Here is an 18,205-nt window from a genome sequence, read left to right on the forward strand (position 1 = left end):
CCTAGTTGTGTGATCTACACCTAAGTGAACACCCTGTCTACTAATTCAAATAAAGTTATGCTATTGCGAAATTTTTTAAAATTTCGTTTTTCACGCCATTTCCTATTTTTTTTTTTTTTATAGTCTTTTGAGGGGGAGGAGAAGAGAGAGCCTCTGAGCTATTCCAGGAGGAACTCTGATAATCCCAGATAACAGAAAAGCTTCCTTCTTGCACATTCCATCTGGGATTGCCCAGACCACAGGATTTGCCAAAACGATATAAAAAAAACACCCTTTGAGAGAAAAAACATTTAGTTTATTGTTGCTTCTACTCCTGCCAGAAGTTTTCTGCCAAAGGCTGCAACTGAAGATGCTTACATAGTTAGCCGCTAATTGCTTTGCAGAGCTATTAATACAAGTGATCAACTTGTAGATTGGAGCGCGGCTGAGATGCTATCTGCCCACTATTGCCATACTTGTAGTAGAATGAGCTTTAATAAATCGAGGTGGGGAGAGATTTTGTGATATATCTATACAACAACTAGACAAGATTGGTTTGGATGCTGTCCAGCCTGCATCTGTGCCCCCACTGCAATAGAAGAAAATTCTCTGATGTCCTAAAAATATTTGATATAGAAATATAAACTTTTGATGGTCTCCTAGCATGCAGCAAATGCCATCTCTTTCTGCTGACCTTTTGACTTTGTAAAGAAGGGGAGAACTGATTTCTGATTGATATGAAATGTTGAAAGATGTTGAATGTAAATTAAGGGATTGTGTAAAGAACTACTATATCTCATGAAATATTAAATCCAGTTGAGACTTGAGGTTCCCCAACCTTTCTAGCCGAGAATAAGTGTTTTAGAGGACAAATATTTTTAACACATGCTCAAGAGGCTGTTATGGTTGATTGATGATTTTTAAAGCTACATTTTTATTGCATGGTGGGGTTGGATCTCTGTATGGAATGTTTTATTCTTCCTTTCAGAAATCTTTTAACATCTGAATCTTCCTCCACAGAAATTAAACCTTTTTTCCCTCTATATTATAAGTTATGCTCGAGTATAAGTCGATCTCATGTATAAGTCTAGGGTATTTTTTGGGCCCCAAAATCAAGATTTACATGTCGCCTGTGGATAAGTCAAGGGTAAAACAATAGGGTGCTTGTGAAATCCTTCAATCCTTCCCTCCCTCCCCCCATAGCTGCCCTCCCTCTGCCATGTCAAAATATCATATATAAAAAAAAAGACCCCAAAACCAGTCACAACCCATCAAAGCCCCCCACCCTCCTGAGACACCCCCCCCCCCCCAAGACTCACCAAAAGTCCCTGGTGGTCCAGCAGAGGGCCCAGGAGCGATCTCCTGCTCCCGGGCCTTTGGCTGTCAGTAAACAAAATGGTGCCGGCGGCCCTTTGCCCTTACCATGTGATAGGGACTACAGGTGCCATTGGCCGGCCCCTGTCATATGGTAGGAGCAATGGACGGCTCTTGCCATGTGACTGGGGCCAGCCAATGGCACTGGTAGCCCCATGACGTGGTAAGGGCAAAGGGCCACCGGCACCATTTTGTTTACTGACAGCTGAAGATCCGGGAGCGGGAGATCGCTCCTGGGCCCTCTGCTGGACCATCAGGGACTTTCGGTGAGTTTTGGAGGGGGTTGGGAGGGTGTGGGGGGGGGGGGAGAGATTGGGTTCAATTCTCCCATGGACCATTGGGGACCTCCGGTGAGTTTTGGGGGGATCACGCCTGGACCCCCCCGCTGGACTACCAGGGATTTTTGGTAATTTGGGGGGGGGGTTCGGGAGGGGGGGTGATCATGCAGTATGTGTGTACAAGTAAAGCCAGCTTTTTTGTGCCTTTTTTCTGCCTCAAATTTCTCAACTTATACACGAGTATATACGGTAGTTGTTAGTTCAACTCTGAGGATAATTTTTATAACGGCCTACGTAGGGCTGAAGTCCGCTTGTAAAAAGTACTTGCAGACTTCAGCCCTTTCAAAGTGGACTAGTGTAAATCCACTTTGAAAATGACTGCGCAGTAGTAGGGAGCAGCTATAAATGTGTATGCCTACGTTAATGCGCATACTTTTGAAAATCGAAAATATGTGCCAAAATACTTTTCTTGCTCCCGGGAACACCTCTTTCAAGACTGCGCAAAATTACTACTTTGTGTATTTTATACACACAATCCCTGGGACAACTTTCAAAAAACACATTTATGTTCATAAAACTGAGTTTTATGTGCATAAATGCTTTTGAAAATCAGGCCCTTAACCCATTATGTCTCAGTGTCCTATTTAGAGGATAGCTTCTTAAAAATTTGGGACATAATGGGTTACTTCATGTTGCAATTGGACTGATTAGATGGGCCTTGCAGTCTGTATCTATGACTTCAGGACTTTATTCATTCCATCTCAGATAAAATCTACAAATTCAAGGATGGCTTCAATCTGGGAAGTCATTCTACGGGTCTACACACCCTGTTTCCACCGCTCCTCCCTCCCAAATTGCTGCATAAGCTCAAGTGTGTGTGTGTGTGTGTGTGATGTGACCTTCATCATTGAGTTAATTACTCTGAAAAATCCGTCACTTGCAATGTCCTTCTTTTAGGAACTATGCTGTTAACTTTAGGGACAAATCAGGCCTTTGGCTAATAGGTTCGGATGTTCCACTGACGTCTCATTATTGTTGAGAACTACATTCTCTTGGGCCATATTGCTGCGATCGTTTTTACTGAGACATTTTTGTCTCCTGTTTTTCTCTGAGCTTCTGCAATTCATGGTGCAGATGGGGAAGTACAGGCTGGCACTGGGGAAGCATCTGATGCAGTTGCTTGAGAATCGTTTTGTCTGTTGGCAGCCATTGGTTTATTTTGGGATACCTCCTTTTGCTAGCATAAATAATCAAATATTTCTGAATATAGGGACCACTTTCCTAAATGTATATGATTTTTCCTTTAAAAATGAAAAAGCAAAACTAAATTTGTCTATAATTTGTATTCCTGGGTCATACATTGCTGTTCATTTCACTTGTGAAGTCTGAACGTTTTGGACCTCCTTACCTAATGTTATCTGACAGTGGTTCTGTAGTATCTTTACTGCCCTGTTTCTGAGGTGTTTGTTGAAATGTAAGAGGACTTTGAATCTTGCTGTCATCACTAATTAATTGAATGAAAAGCTTTGTCCCTGCCCTGTATGATTTTCTTCCTTGGGATTGTTGACCATGGTAATATGTTAAACTGGTATTGGTAGTGACTATAGACCAATTTTGTTCCTCAGTACACTGAGGATAAGATTTCTTTCCTCTGCCACCAGTTAATGATTCTCTTACTGTTGCTTGGTACTTGAAAACTCTGTTACTTCTCTTGCTTCTCATTCGTTTCTTTTTTTTTTTCCCAGGAAATTTGTCTGGCATATTCTCATTCTTCTTCTGGCCCATGGCAATACATAGATTCTTGTGTTCTTGTTTCTGATAATTGCGGGATTCGTGCTGTGACTATAGTTTTTCTTTGCTCTTCCTTTCCCTGTTGTATTGAATCTTGCTTCTAGTGGAATTAACTTTATTTCCATCTTTGAGCACCTATCTGTAATTGTGAAGAATTTGTACTGCTCTGTATTTTTCAATGCTAGTTCTTTGGTATGCCCTGGGATTAACCTGTCATCTAAATAATGCATTACATTTATTTTCTCCTTTTTTCATTGCTGCTGCTGCTAGTCCCACACTTATCTTCGTAAATGTTGAGTTGTGCAGTCCCAAAAGAAAGAGCTACAAACTGGTAATGACGAATTATTGTAAATCTCCAGAATCTTTGTTTCTGAGTTTAGACAAATTTGTTCTCCTTGGGTCTATAGATATCATAGTGAATCTCAGCCCCGCGTCCCAGAAACATGCATGCAATCACCTCTAGGGTGAATGATATGGAAACATAGTGTTGTCACATCATCATGAGATGCAATTCTAGCCCAGGTTTTCTTTGCAAACAGGTTTTCATACCTGTTGTTGGGACCCCACAACCCTTCTGGTTTTCAGTTTGAATATGCATGATGTCAGTGCTGGGCAAAATGGTAGAACCTATTCTTAAAAACAAAATTACAGACCAAATAGATACATGGTTTAATGGGGGAGCGTCAATATGACTTTTTCAAAGGGAATTCTTGCCTTATTGATTTACTAGATTTTTTTGGAAGATGTAAATAAGCAAGTGGATAAAAGTGAGCTGGTTGATTATAGTGTATTTGAATATTCAGAAGGCATCTGTCAAAGTCAGTTATGAGAGACTTCTCAGGAAATTGGGAGATAATGGGATTGGAGGCATTGTCCTGTGGTGCATTAACTGGATAGAAAACAGAGGATAGGACTAAATAGTCAGATTTCCAAATGGAGAAAGGTCATTAGTGGTGTACCCCAGGAGTCTGTACTAGGACCTGAACTATTTAGCTTGTTCATAAATGATCTGGAGAAAGGAACAATGAGTGAAGTGACCAGATTTGCAGATGACACAATTTTTTCGAGTCATTAAAACAGCAGTGAAGTATAAGGAGCTGCAGAAGGACCTTGTGAGACTAGGATGACTAGGCATCTAAATGGCAGAAGCAATTTAATGTGGACAAGTGCAACATAATGCATATAGGGAAAAATAATCTCAACTACAGGTGCATGTTGCCGGGTTCATTGTTAGGAGTCACCTTGCAGGAAAAGGACTTTGGAGACCTTGTGGACAGTAACTTGAAATCGTCAGCTTAGTGTGCAGGGACACTCAAATAGGCAAATAGATTATTAGGAACTATTTGAAAATGATTAGAGAACAAAACTGAGAATATCCTAATGCCTTTGTATAGATCATGGTGTCATGATATTTAAAAGGCTTGCATGCAATAAAACTTGGAGATGCTCACGTGACTCTGACGCGTGCGGATCTTGCGGATTTTAAAAGGCCCACGGCCACATGTGTATCTCCTAGATAAAAAAAAAGGTTTGGTGAAAAAGGGGTGGTGCCTGGTCTGGGCGGGGCATAGGCGCTGGGACTGCACCATGAAATCAGTTACATGCACTAGTGCGCCTGGGATTCTATAACCGCGTAACTTGCTTCTGCTGTGGACTGCATGTAAGTAGTTAAATAAAAAAAAAAAAAAAAACGTAGTCAGTGGGGTATTAAGGATCGGGGCTAGTTGGGTAAAAGGGAGGCAAGTTAGGTAGGGGGTTCAGGAAGTCCTTTCTTTTATTGGGGCGAACTGGGAGGGAACTTGGAAATAGGTCTAATGTGTTGCCGCGTCTACCTAATAAAATTCCCCCGCTTATGTGCTCGAGATGGCATTTGCACATCAATATAAAATCATGCGTGCATGTATGCGAGGGTAGCTGATTTTATAACATGCACGCATAAACGCGCATATATTATTAAATCGACGTGTTCATGTGAGCGCACCGGCAAAAGGCTCACACATGTGTGCACGTCACTTTGAAAGTTAACGTTTTTGCGAATATAGAAAAGGTAGAGAGAATGGAGAAAAAGATGATAAAGGGGATGGAAAAACTCCCTTATGGAGGAAGAATAAATAGATCAGTCCTCTTTAGCTTGGAAAAGAGACGATTCAGAGGATTAGGATTGAGATTTATAAATTTAGAGTGGGGTGGAATGGTTATTTACTCTTTGAAATAACAATAAAACTAAGGGACGCTTTATGAAACTAACAATGAGTAGATTTAAAACAAGTTGTAGGAAGTATTTTTTCACTCTGCGCACAATCAAGCTATGGAATCTGTTTCCAGAGGATGTGGTCATGGCAACCAGCACGGTGGGTTTCAATAGCCAGGTAGACTTGGGAAAGCCAGCGCTTATTCCTAGGAGTGAAATGCAAGAAATAGATCAACTATTGGAGATCTGCTGGTACTTGTGACTTGAATTGGCTCCAGTCTGAGACAGGATGTCTGTCTTGAAGGGCCATGGCCTGAACCAGTATGATACTTTTTATATTCGGTTTTTTTTGTCCCCCCTCCCCCCCCCCCCCCCCCACCACCTCCACTGGGAGGATATTCTGTGCATTCACCACTCTTTCCATGAAGAAATATTTTCTGATATTCTGATTCTACCACCTTGAAACATCATACAGTGACTTCTTGTTCTAGAGAATTTCCTCCAAAAAAGGTTTGCTTCCTCTACCTGATTTATAGTATCGATGTATTTGAATGTCTCTATCATTTCTCCTGCCTCTGCTTTTCACTAGGATATAGATAGTTAGGCACTTAAGTCTCATCTCATGGCTTTTGCTGTTGACCCTGCACCATTTTGGTTGCCTTTCCCTCAGGGCTGGTGCAAGGTTATTAGGCACTCTAGGCAAACCTTACAGTCTGGCGCCCCCTCCCCATACACAATTTTAAATTATGCATTTATAACATATTTTACATGAAAAATGACATTCTAAGGTAAAATTAATATACAAGTTGTGATAATTTCATGCACTGTTGTGATGCCAACAAGAAAACTTTGCATCTTGGAATTCATATGGCATCATACCTATTATGATATATTTCGGCATGGTCCTCCCGTATCAACACAATACTATCTGCCAACACTCAAAGAATAACAACCCTACCTTTGAAAAAGAATACCAAAAATATTACACCAGAATCTAAAATATCAATACACCTCCTATCAGGAAAACAGAACAGGCTAAGCTACTACAAATCCCTACAGAGAAACCACATGCTAAAAGAATGCTTCATCTCAGTCTTTGCATGCAGAACACAAACCCTCACCAAATACAGAATAAAGCCACATAAAGTATAAATAGAAATGTGCAGACAAAAACTGAACTGTAAAACGCATCACGCCAGACTCTATACAGTGTACCAATGGAAAAACAAAAATTTCACCATTCCTCGTGAAACAAATCAATAAAATAAAGATATATAAATCATTAATCATAATTATAAAATCATACAAATAAAATAATTTCAAAACAGCTGATGAATAGAATATCCAATAATTAAAGACTCATGCAAATTTTGAAAGCTTTACCAAACACCAATAAAATATTTCAAACAGCAGACACATCACATACTACCCAATAATTAAAATGATAGCCAATCAAGAAAAATGAACTTAAAAAGCCACCTTTACTTACCCTCTCCAACAGTTCTCCTACTCCTTTCCCTTGCAGGCCATACCAGAAGCAGCAGTAGCTGCTAAAGCTGTCCTCACAGACCTCTTCCTTATGGATCACAACCAGTCTCTTCTCTCTCTCTCTCACACACACACCAGTCACACCCTCAGGACCAGTTTCTGTCTCTCACACACCAATCATCTCCTCAAACAGTCTCTCTCTCTCTCTCTCACCAGTCATCTCCCTGATCAGCCTTTCTCACACATACACACGTCACCTCTCTGGCCAGTCTCTCTCAATCACACATGCTCTCGCTCTCTCTTACTTACACACAAGCTCTCAATCATACACATGCCCTCTCTCGCAGCCACAAGCCAGCCAAAAACATGCTCCATCTCTCTCGCGCACACACATTGACGCACAGAAGCACCCTCCCTGTCTCACATACACGAAGCACCCTCCCTGTCTCACATACATATTACACTCTCATGGAAGCATCTTGCTTTCAGACTTGCAGCATTTTTCACTTTTATTAAAAGTGAAAGTGATGCTCCCAGCCGTTAAATAAGAAAACCACATTCCTATCAAAAGACGAAATGACACCCTTCCTTCAGGTTCTGTCCTCCCAAGGAACAGCCACTCACACAGTACAGCTTCTCTTGTTTTACGCTTCCAGGCAATAAAGCAAGTGTCTTTCTTCAAACTATCAGTCGTATGATTATTCATGTGGGTGATATGGAACAGAAAGACATCCTTAGTCAGCTTCCCTTTTAAATGGGAAGATTCCAGTCTTAGTCATTTAAAAATATACATTTTCTAAAGGCTTAACAAAAAAAAAAAAAAAAAAGCAAAACCATTTCAGGTTCTATTCTAGTCTTCATGCTTAAATTATGCTTAAAAAAACAAACAAACAAAAACCCCACCTTGCATCAGTATCTTAAACTTGTGATTTTGCTGAGATGAACATTTTAAATACTTTAATAATTTTGTTTTGCTTTAGTATTTGTCTCTACCCACTTTAAGTAAATTTTATTTTCCAGAAGAGGGATGCTTAAAATTCAGTAATTTCATCTTTTATCCAACTTTTCAAAAGTTCAGGTATAAGTATTATCACATTTCATTTTTTTAAACTGGCAGATTCCTTTCTCACATACACACACATTCCTACACAGAAGCTCCATTCCTTTCTCACACCCACACAGAAACACACACACAGAAAGAAGATCGGCGCAGAGACTTAGGGGGCGCTGTGACAGACAGCCAGCTCCCGACTTGCCCTGCCTCCCCCCCGAGTGCCACCCTCCCGACACCCTCCTAGTGGTCCAGCGGAGGTCACAGGAGCGATCTGCCGCTCCCGGGGCGTCCACTGCCACTAAGCAAAATGGCACCGGTGGCCTTCAGCCCCTACCATGTGACAGGGGCTAACTGTGCCATTGGTTGACCCCTGTCACATGGTAGGGACTGAAGGTAACCGGCGCCATTTTGCTTACTGGCAGCCGAGGCCCCGGGAGCGGCAGATCGCTTCCGGGATCTCTGCTGGACCACTAGGGGGGTGTCGGGAGGGTGACACTCGGGGGGAGGCAGGGAGAGTCGGGAGCTGGCTGCCTGCCGCGGCACCCCCTAAATCTCGGCACTTGGTCTCCATCTAGGCGAGTCGAAGGCTGGCAGAATTTTGAAAGGGCACTTTTTGCCCTTTCAAAATTCTGCTGCCTGCCGCGGCGCCCCCTAAGTCTCGGCGCCCTAGGCACAGGCCTAGCTCGCCTAGTGGTTCCGCCGGCCCTGCTGCTTTCCCTAGGCAGCCTCCAGTCTGTGGAAGTATGACCTCCAGAATTTGACAGACTCTAAAAGGGGAGTTTTAAAACTGGCATGCAGGTGCACATGTGCGCTTGTATGTCGGCCCAAGCCCAGGGGCGCAGCATTTTAATACCATATGTGCATATATGCGCGCATTTTATAAAATAGCCTGACCGAGCACACAAGTGTGCCCAAATTTAAGTGTATGTGTACCTGTGTGCACGAAAGCTGCTTCTACCACGGAAGTAGGGAAATTTTAAAAGGGACGTGCGCCGCCATTACCTGTTTTAACAATTCCTCCCCAGTTCGCCCGGTTACCAGCTACATTCTCGAAATTCCCCTAGTTTGAAGGCCTGTACACCACTCAGTTAACCCAGACCCTTTACACCCGTCTGAAATGGCCTTCTCTTTATTTTTCTTTGGAATTACACGACATCCATAGCAGAGGTAAAGTTGCTCGGCAGGGGACGTCTGCGCACGTCAGATCGTGTAAGTATTTTCGCCCTCATTTCTGGTTAAAGTCTCGGACCGCTCCTGCCCCGCCCTGTTTTGAGAAGTTCTGCGATGTGCGTGCAGTGGCATTTACGTGCGTATCCGGGCGGCTTTTAAAGTCCGCTCGGCACCTGTGAGCCCAACATATTTGCGCATCCCCTAATTTTGGCGTGTGTCGGGGATTTAAAATTCACTTTTAAGTGAGGTCTCACCAATTACCTGTACACTGGCCTTATCCATCTTTCCCCTCCCCCCCCCCCCCCCCCCCTCTGGTTATGCCTGGAATAGCCTAGTGGGTTAGAGCAGCGGGCCGAGAACTAGAGAAGCAGGGTTCCTATCCCACTTCTACTAACACTGCTTATTACCCTCCATTGCCTCGGGTGAAAACTTAAATTGTAAGCCCTTTGGGTGAGGGAAGAACCAACTATAGTTAGGTGCAGACAAAGAGCGTTTTGAGGGTGCTCCACCCACATTTGAATATATTATAAACTAGTAGGGCCATTCATCAAAACGCAATAACTACCGCATTGTGACTTTAACATTTAAACGAGGGAAAGGGGAGGGGTTTGGGCGGGGTTAAAAACATTTTGATGATTTACATGTGATCGCCAGCAGTAGTGCCAGAATTAACTACATCTTTCCCATTGGCGCTATGGAGGTGATTGTGTGCAGCTCGGCTGCAACCGCCACCAGCTCACTATTGCCCCCCCCCTTTTTTTTCGCGACTCATCATTCCGCTTTATTTATAGCGGAATGATGAATCCCTGGATTAGTTTGCACATACACCTGCATTTACAGCTGCTAATCGAGTCACAAATATTAAATCGGACCTCTCTCTTGTCTGCAGTCTGTGCAAATTGGTGCTTGCAAGTATTCTCCCAATTGGATTTTTGTTTTTTTTTTTCCATAAACTAGGTACGTGTATACATCGGCCAACTTTATAAAATACTTCCTCTATATGTACACTGAGGGTTATTACATGCACATGTTACAATTAATGTGTAAAATGTATGCACAAACCTTTTAAAAAATAGTTTATACTCCTATGCGGATCCCTGCATTAAGGAAAATATGTGTGTACTGAAACAAAATACATGCATACTTTAGGGATGACTATATGTGGTATTTTGTGATGTGCGTGGCTTCTACTGCACAGTTTATAAATTACAGGTGGAACTTTAGGCTCTCCTGCCATGCGTGTGTGCGCTAAGGTAGGCACACAATGAAGATTACCCTCTTCAGTCTGCAGCAGCTAGTGCCCGTTCTGTCTACACCTCCTGATGAGCTGCTGGAGGCTTTTGTACCGCTATGTTCTGGCACCTCACTGGAACTGCTGGGAAGGGCTTCTCATGTATTCTGGCCAGCATAAACACATCTTTTTTTTCTTTGTATTTCATTGCCAGCAGTTCCTCACATCACAGAGCACAAGTATCCCCGGGCTTATGTTCTCTGACTACCAGATGTTAAGGAACAGTTGGGTTTTTTTTTGTTTTGTGTGTGATATTTTTTTGTGTGTTTTTTTTTTTTTTTTTTTTTTTTTTAATCTTATGATGCCATATGCCAGTGTGTCAAGTGCTTTCAACGTAGGGATTCCTGTGCAGAAATTGCTCACATAAAGCAATAACCAGTATTGGACAAAGACAGGATGGAAATCCACACAAACCTCTCACTTGTTTTTCAACTCATGACAATATTTTTTTCATTGCTGAGGCTCACAATGCTTTATAATTAATATCTGTCTGCACTGATGATCCATAAGTTATTGAATAACCGTGCTTCTCCAAGGATCTCGGCTAGGCTCCAGAATTGCAATCCTACATGGGCTTTAAGGCAGCACATTGCGGGTTATTTCAGCTCCCTTCGCCATGATCTACTCACCTGACAAACTAGTGCGAGAGCTTTTTCAGTGTCTGGTCCCATACCGTTGCCTGAGAGCCTGTGTTCATTAACTTGTACCCAGACTTTCAGAAAACAGTTGAAAGCGTTGGTTACACAGGCAATTCAAGCTTGGGACATGAATGTTTTGGGGTTGTTTTTTTTATCCCTGGGCTGTTTTAATTGTCGATAGACAACTTTGCAGTTATTTTATTTGTGACATTTTGTTTTTATGTTTTAATTACATGTATTTTTTTTGTGTAAATATCTTTATTGGCAGAATTAGAATACAGTATAACGAGTAAACTTAACATTGCCAGTTTTCCCCATATTTCAAGTATAAACCCAACAAGATGTTCCACTTGCCTTACAGAAATACTCATGATTATACCTCTTTCCCCCTCACTCACGTAGCCCTGCTCATGATGGATTATAGGTCCTGGTTGTTGCAGCCTTGGAAATTCACTCAAATCCCTTTTTTTTTTTTTGAAGTGTGGGGCCCATTTTTTGAAAGAGTTGCCAGAGGATATCAGATGGGAAAGATCACTAGTACTAGTTTATAGGTTTTCTCTGGAACTGCAGATTGAGTTCTATTTGTGATATTCCATGTCTTATACATTATATGGAAGGCTATCATATATTGCATGTATTTTTATGTCTCTCACTTTGAATGGCTGATAAATTAAGAACAAATTCTTAAAAAAAAAAAAAATTAGTTTGGAGGGGATATAAAATATGGGAAAATATGCCTGGCTGGTTGTAAATGAAGGTTCCCGGTGCCAGATGCTGGCTCTGGTTCCACCCGAGCTGGAAGTTCAAAATTGCCAGGTCATGCTAACAAAAATAAAATGAACACCATCGGGAGGAGAGGGAAAACAGAAAATGCACCATTTGCATGATGCCGACTAGATGTAACCCATCATGGTTTTATTTCTAGCATGGCAGCTGATCTTTTTTATTTTTTTTTTGTAAAACAGGAATTTTGGAGTGCGCATTGCCCACCTTGGGACACCTTCAGAGACTGCACGAGTTTTCCGTGTAACGGAGGAGGTGCATAGCATATCCTGAGCTGCAAGGGAAACTGCCATAGACGGCATTAGCACACAGCTCGTAGCCGTATAGACTCCCTTGTCCTTTAAGAATGAAGTAGAGGGGAGGAAAGAGGTCCCAGGATTAATTTTAAAAATCTGTCTTTAAAATAAGAGTTTTAATGCAACATTTCCACATGTCCTGTGATGAGAAGAGCAGGGCATTTAAAAAAAAAAAAAAAAGAATTTTAAAAATTGGTCTTTCTACGAAAGAGAATCCTCTACAAATGAAATTGTTTTGAGTGCAGATTGTAAATTGAGTATTTACCTTATTACATTTAGTTAGAAACAGTCTAACTTTTATGGGGGGGTAAACGGAAGAAGGATTGCATTTATTTATTTATTCATTTACATACCTTCATTCTGTTATTTTCAATCAAACCATAATTAGGAAGGCTCAAATAAAATATAACATTATTCAATTTAAGAATACATTTACAAAGAGCCCCCCCACAGGCCATCGTGTTAGGATATACAGAGTTTTGTAATTGGGAATTCAGGGGTAATTTTGTAATTTGCCTTGAAATAGCACAATTTAAAGTAAATGGATTTGCTGTTTACATTGTATGTGAGTGTGCATTAGTTTGGTGCTGTTGTCCTCATTTCAAAGGTTGGGATGATGTTGGCTTTGACTGACTCGTTTCAAGGCATGAGAGTGACATCTTTATATTTGCATACCCCACTTCACCAATAAACACCTGTAGTAGTATCACCAGATCTTGTACTTTCTGACTGTGGGATTTTTCATTTCGCTATAAATATAGCGGATTGAAGAGCCATGGCTAGAAAACTGGCAGTGGGGGGTGTGACAGTGTGCACCCTGCCGCATCGCGGCGGTGTGTTTTCGCCTGCCACAGTTGCAGCCACGGCGAACGCTATCGCCCCCATAGTGCCTCTGCAAAAGGTGTAGCTATTTCTGGCGCTACTGCCAGCAATTTAATGTGTAAAATATTATCGCCCAAACCCCTCCCCTTTCCTCATTTAAATTATATCTTCGTGATGCATTTGTTATCGCATGTGTTAGGGAATTATCGCACGTGATATGGCCCTAGCGAATGCGATAACGGCCCATTGCGTTTTGAGTTTGCTGTTAATGCTCCAATAGAAGGGGTCAGAATAGACGAGTGCAATCTGGAAGTCAGCAGAGCCTCATGAAAGATTGGACACTGCCAGTCGCACATCTGAGGACTGCACTTCACAACACATGTTGGTTTCCAGTTAAGGATATATTTCTGACTTTTACTAACATTGTGCAATAAAGTTTATTTTACTATCCTGGATATACACTTTGTTAGTGCTGTTATCTATTGATGTAATCCCGGCTTGCATAATGACATCTTCTACCTTGAATAGAAGTAGATTTCTTTCTTCTATAGTTCATTTTAAGCCCCTGTATTGCTTCAAGTCAGATTTTTAGAAAAACTGCTACATCATTCCTCTTTTATAGTAATTTTTAATCAATCTTCAGTGTCCATCATATGCTTACTCTAAAGAGAGGAATATTTTGTAAATATTTGTCATTTTATTTTAGGTTACCACGAGCAGTCGGCAGGCTCAGAAGTGCCCGAGTCCATATGTGGTGTTGCCTATGGAAAGGCCGTGGGTGTCAGTTACCTTCAGTATCTCTGGGAAGCTCAGTCCAGCATCACCCTCTGCATGAGAGACTGTCAAGTCTGGTCTTCCCCTTATGATGGGGAAAACCCTGACCCGGATTCCTCTCTTCAAGAGCTATCTGAAGAAGAAAGTAAAAAAGCAGACTATGTTATGTTCAGGCTCCAACAGAGATCCCAAGTGCATCCTGATTCCTCCCAGGTGACCCCACTGGGAACAAAGATCCAGCTGGAACTGGAGTGGGATGACAGCTACGATACTGGAATCTCTTCAGACACCAGCTCACAGCAGCCTGTGAATGAGCCAGATGCCACGCTACCGGCAGACCCACCAAAGCATATTCAAGAAATGAAAAAGAATGCGATCATGCGCGTCAAAGGGTCCTACATAGAAGAATCAGATTTTCAGGACGATGTCATGGTTTATAGGTTGTGTGCCCTAAAGGATGCCCGGGACGCTAATGAACTGTCGGATGAATGTAAAACGTCGCCCACAGGAGCGAACAGCCCCACTCGGAATACTGAGGTGACCAATGGTCCAGTTAAACATACCCAGCCAGACTCCGACATGGAAGAGCAGAACAGGAAGAAACCGAACATGAATCCAGATGCGGTACAGGAGCAGAAGAATCCGAAGAAAGCTAAAATGGATCCTCCTGCCGACCTGGAGCTACAGCTCTGTCCTGAAGCAGACTCTAATTCAGATTTGGGGATCCTAAGCCCTGATAGTGAGGATTTTATTGCTCGATATGATGAAATCATTCAAGGATTAGACTCTAAATCTGAGCCCTTAGGAGAACAGAAGCCTCTCTCTCCTTTTCCCTCTCCTGATCCTCTGTCTCCAATGGACAATGAAGAAGATGATTTTGAAAACTTTTCAGCTGATACCCCTTCTGTGGAAAGTATGCCTTCTCCCTTTGGGATGAAAGATCACACAGCCTCTGCTAATCATCCTGCTAGAACCCAGGTGACCCCATTCACAGGTGGGAGTCCTCAGACTGCATTACTTTGTAGGAATGTTCTTTCTTATATATTAAAGTGTTTATTGTTGTATTGGCCCTATTAAAGATAAAATACTTTAGAAGTTATGCTACCTTTTATTGGATTAACCAAAACAAATTATACATAGATGTTAAGTACCAAGTGGATTTTTGTAGGGCTTTGGGTAAATAGCAATAAGGAGAGAAACCAGGCATATGAGTGACAGATATTCTGAAAAAATTATGATGGGGGAGGTGGGGGAAGCCAAGTTGCAGATAACTTTCTCACTTTATATTTTTGCTTGCCATAATGTCCAGTCAGGGTGCTGTTTTAACATGAGCTCCTCTCTAATTAGATGTTGCCTAGAGGAGGGTTGGAGAAGAACCTAGCAAGAAAGGAAGATAGGGCATTAGAGAACTGATGCTGTGGTGGTGGGGGAAAACATATATCTCTATCTATTAGGGATGTGAATCGTTTTTCTGATGGATGAAAGTATCGTACGATATTTTCTAAACCGTCAAGCATCGGGGGGCTCTGAAAGCGATAGGAAACCCCCCATGAAATTTTCAAGTACTTTTCTTATCGGTTTTTTTTTTGGGGGAGGGGGGGGGAAGAGGGCGCACAGAAAAAAACCCCCAAACCCACCCCGACCCTTTAAATCTAATTTTTTAGTATCCCCCATCCTCCTGACCCCCCCCCCCCAAAAAAAACTTTCCTAAATTACCTGGTGGTCCAGCGGGAGTCCCGTGCCATGTTTTTAAGATGGCGCCGGCCATCCATTTCTCTACCATGTGACAGGGGCCGGCCAATGGCACCAATAGCCCCTGTCACACGGTAAGGGCAAAGGGCCATCGGCGCCATTTTGTTTACTGGCAGCAGACGACCCAAGAGTGGGAGATCGCTCCCAGGACCCCCGCTGGACCACCAGGTACGTTAGGAAAGTTTTGGGGAGGTCGGGAGGATTGGGGTATGCTAAATAATTAGATTTAAAAGGTCGGGGTGGGTTTGTTTTTTTTTTCGGCTTGGGACAGCAGGAAAAAAAAAAAAAAGTGGTGAGAACCTTGGGAAATGAAGATTTCCCACTGTACTATGAACACGATACCGAAAACGATTCCGGAACAGATTCACATCTCTACTATCTATCGATCGATCTCTCTCTCTCTCTCTCTCTCTCACGTACTGTAAAGGCAAATTTTTTTTAAAGCATTTGTGTTTTAAAAGTCTGAAATTTTTCATAGTTATACATTTGTTTAACATCACTTTGATTTTTTTTAGAACAAATTTATATTTATATTCACATTTATATTTTGCAGTTTTTTTTTTTCATTATAATGCTCAGTATTTGACAATTTTGACATTTATAATAGTTTAACATATTTCGTGAGTGATATTAAATAATTAGGTGTAACTATGAAAAATTTCAGTCATACAAATCATGAATGCTTTAAAAAAAAAAAAAAAAAAAAAAGAAATTTGCCTTTACAATATGTTACAGATGCTGGTTTTACGTCATTTCTATGTGATATATAACTTCAATGTGCAGTTCATTTTTTTATTGAAAAAATGAAATAAATCAACATGTTTTAAAACAGCATAGTGAGACCATGTTCTCCAAAACCTAGCAAGGTTGGCAAATTATTGTATATTTTATTTTCCATTTTAAAATATGAAAATCTATGCAAATGTGCCACACAATTTCCAAACTCTTGTCACAGGGTCTGCTTCTAAGGTGTTTCTGGAAACTGGCTGCTGAGGCTTAGTTTTGCAAACAGTTCTTCAGGTGTAAGTGCAGGCAAAGTACAGAATGCAGATAGTTTGTATATGAATCAGCTAACGTACACATGATTTACAGGATTATTTGGACAATGTGAACACTATCTGACATTTCGCGTCACCTAGACCCATATACACTGAATACTGGTATCGCTGCTAGCAACTGTGAAATCATTCACCCACAAAGCATCACTATTTGCTGCCAAACTTGCATTTACCTGGTAAACACTGGTATCTGGAATGGCAGCAAAGATTTAGCTAGAGAGATCAGAATCTGACCTCACTATCATTATTATGTTTGATTTCATTTGAATTTATAAAGTACTTCCATGCAAAGTACTCCTCTAGCCAGCGTTCACACAGTGTAACAGGAAGCAAGCCCTTAACAGTGGAGCACAGAAAAAAACCTTAATATAAGCCATAAACGTGCAGTAGATGAGGGCAGGGGGTCAGCATAATCTTGTTTTTCCTGTCTTGACTGTTCCCTGCAGGACCGTTTATCAGCGTAGTGCTCTCTAAGCTGGAGAACATGCTGGGGAATTCACTGCATGTCAACCTGCTGCTTATCGGGATCATCACTCAGCTGGCCAGCTACCCCCAACCTCTGCTTCGGTCCTTTTTACTCAACACCAACATAGTCTTCCAGCCCAGCATCCGGTCACTGTATCAGGTAAGGTTATCTGCGATGGCTCCTCTCCAAGCCTGTGAGGAAGGCTGTTCTTCCATCCAGCGGCAGGATGCTTAAACGTTTCTGTGCACGTATCGAATTCTGGAAGGAAGCATCTCGGAAAGCAGCGTAGAGCTTGGGAATAGTGAGAATATCCCTTTGTAGTCACTATTGCGGGGGGGGGGGAGGACCTTTAAATGTTTGCAGTCGAGATGAAAAACGAGCGTGCCTTGTGGCGCTCTATCATACATTTATCAAGGTCCATTGGCTCCCTAAATTTGATTAAGGCATTTTTAATCAGTTTTCTATTTTCCTGAAACCAAACAGCTGGTTAAACACTCCAATCTCATGGTAATAGAAAAGAATCAGCCATTTCCATTATCTCTTTGTCTCTGGCTCTGCATTGTGATGTCGCTCCTTGTGACCTTGGGCAAGTCACTTTACCCTCCGTTGCCTCAGGTACAAAATTAGATTGTAAACCCTGTGGGGATAGGGAAATACCTCCAGTATCTGAATGTAAACCGCTTTGAAGTGCTGAAAAACTGAATATAAAAATCAAAATTAAATTTTCTTTTTTTTTTTTTTTTTTTTTAAGAGGGAGGGGGAGCAAGTGTAGGGTTTGATCTCGCAGTTCCCTCTTGCTCCTTTGGGCTTCCAGCTGTCAGATTTGGGTCTGGTATTTGGCTCTGTAAACCTTCATTCGCAGCTATCCAGTGATACTTTTTCTGCCCTCCCAACTGACTTCGGTCATTACAGGAAAAGTCCTTGGCTTCTCGTTCCAGAAGCCTGCAGTCCTAGGCCCTGAATCCCTGTCACTAGGCATTGCCATTGCTCAGCGCCTGGA

At 41.9% G+C, this 18,205-nt stretch overlaps 1 protein-coding gene across 9 annotated transcripts in view; it reads left to right on the forward strand.

Annotated features, from left to right (window-relative positions):
* The window catches only part of FAM160A1 (family with sequence similarity 160 member A1), a 285,642-nt gene that overhangs the window by 255,291 nt on the left and 12,146 nt on the right, over positions 1-18,205 (forward strand). For all 9 annotated transcript variants that reach the window (XM_029606299.1, XM_029606802.1, XM_029606565.1 and 6 more), the window contains 2 exons: positions 13,862-14,923; positions 17,186-17,364. In XM_029606299.1, coding sequence (XP_029462159.1) covers positions 13,862-14,923; positions 17,186-17,364 — 1,241 coding nt within the window. The remainder of the gene's footprint in view (positions 1-13,861; positions 14,924-17,185; positions 17,365-18,205) is intronic.

Source organism: Rhinatrema bivittatum, chromosome 1 (assembly GCF_901001135.1).
Source record: "Rhinatrema bivittatum chromosome 1, aRhiBiv1.1, whole genome shotgun sequence".
NCBI classification, from domain to species: domain Eukaryota; kingdom Metazoa; phylum Chordata; class Amphibia; order Gymnophiona; family Rhinatrematidae; genus Rhinatrema; species Rhinatrema bivittatum.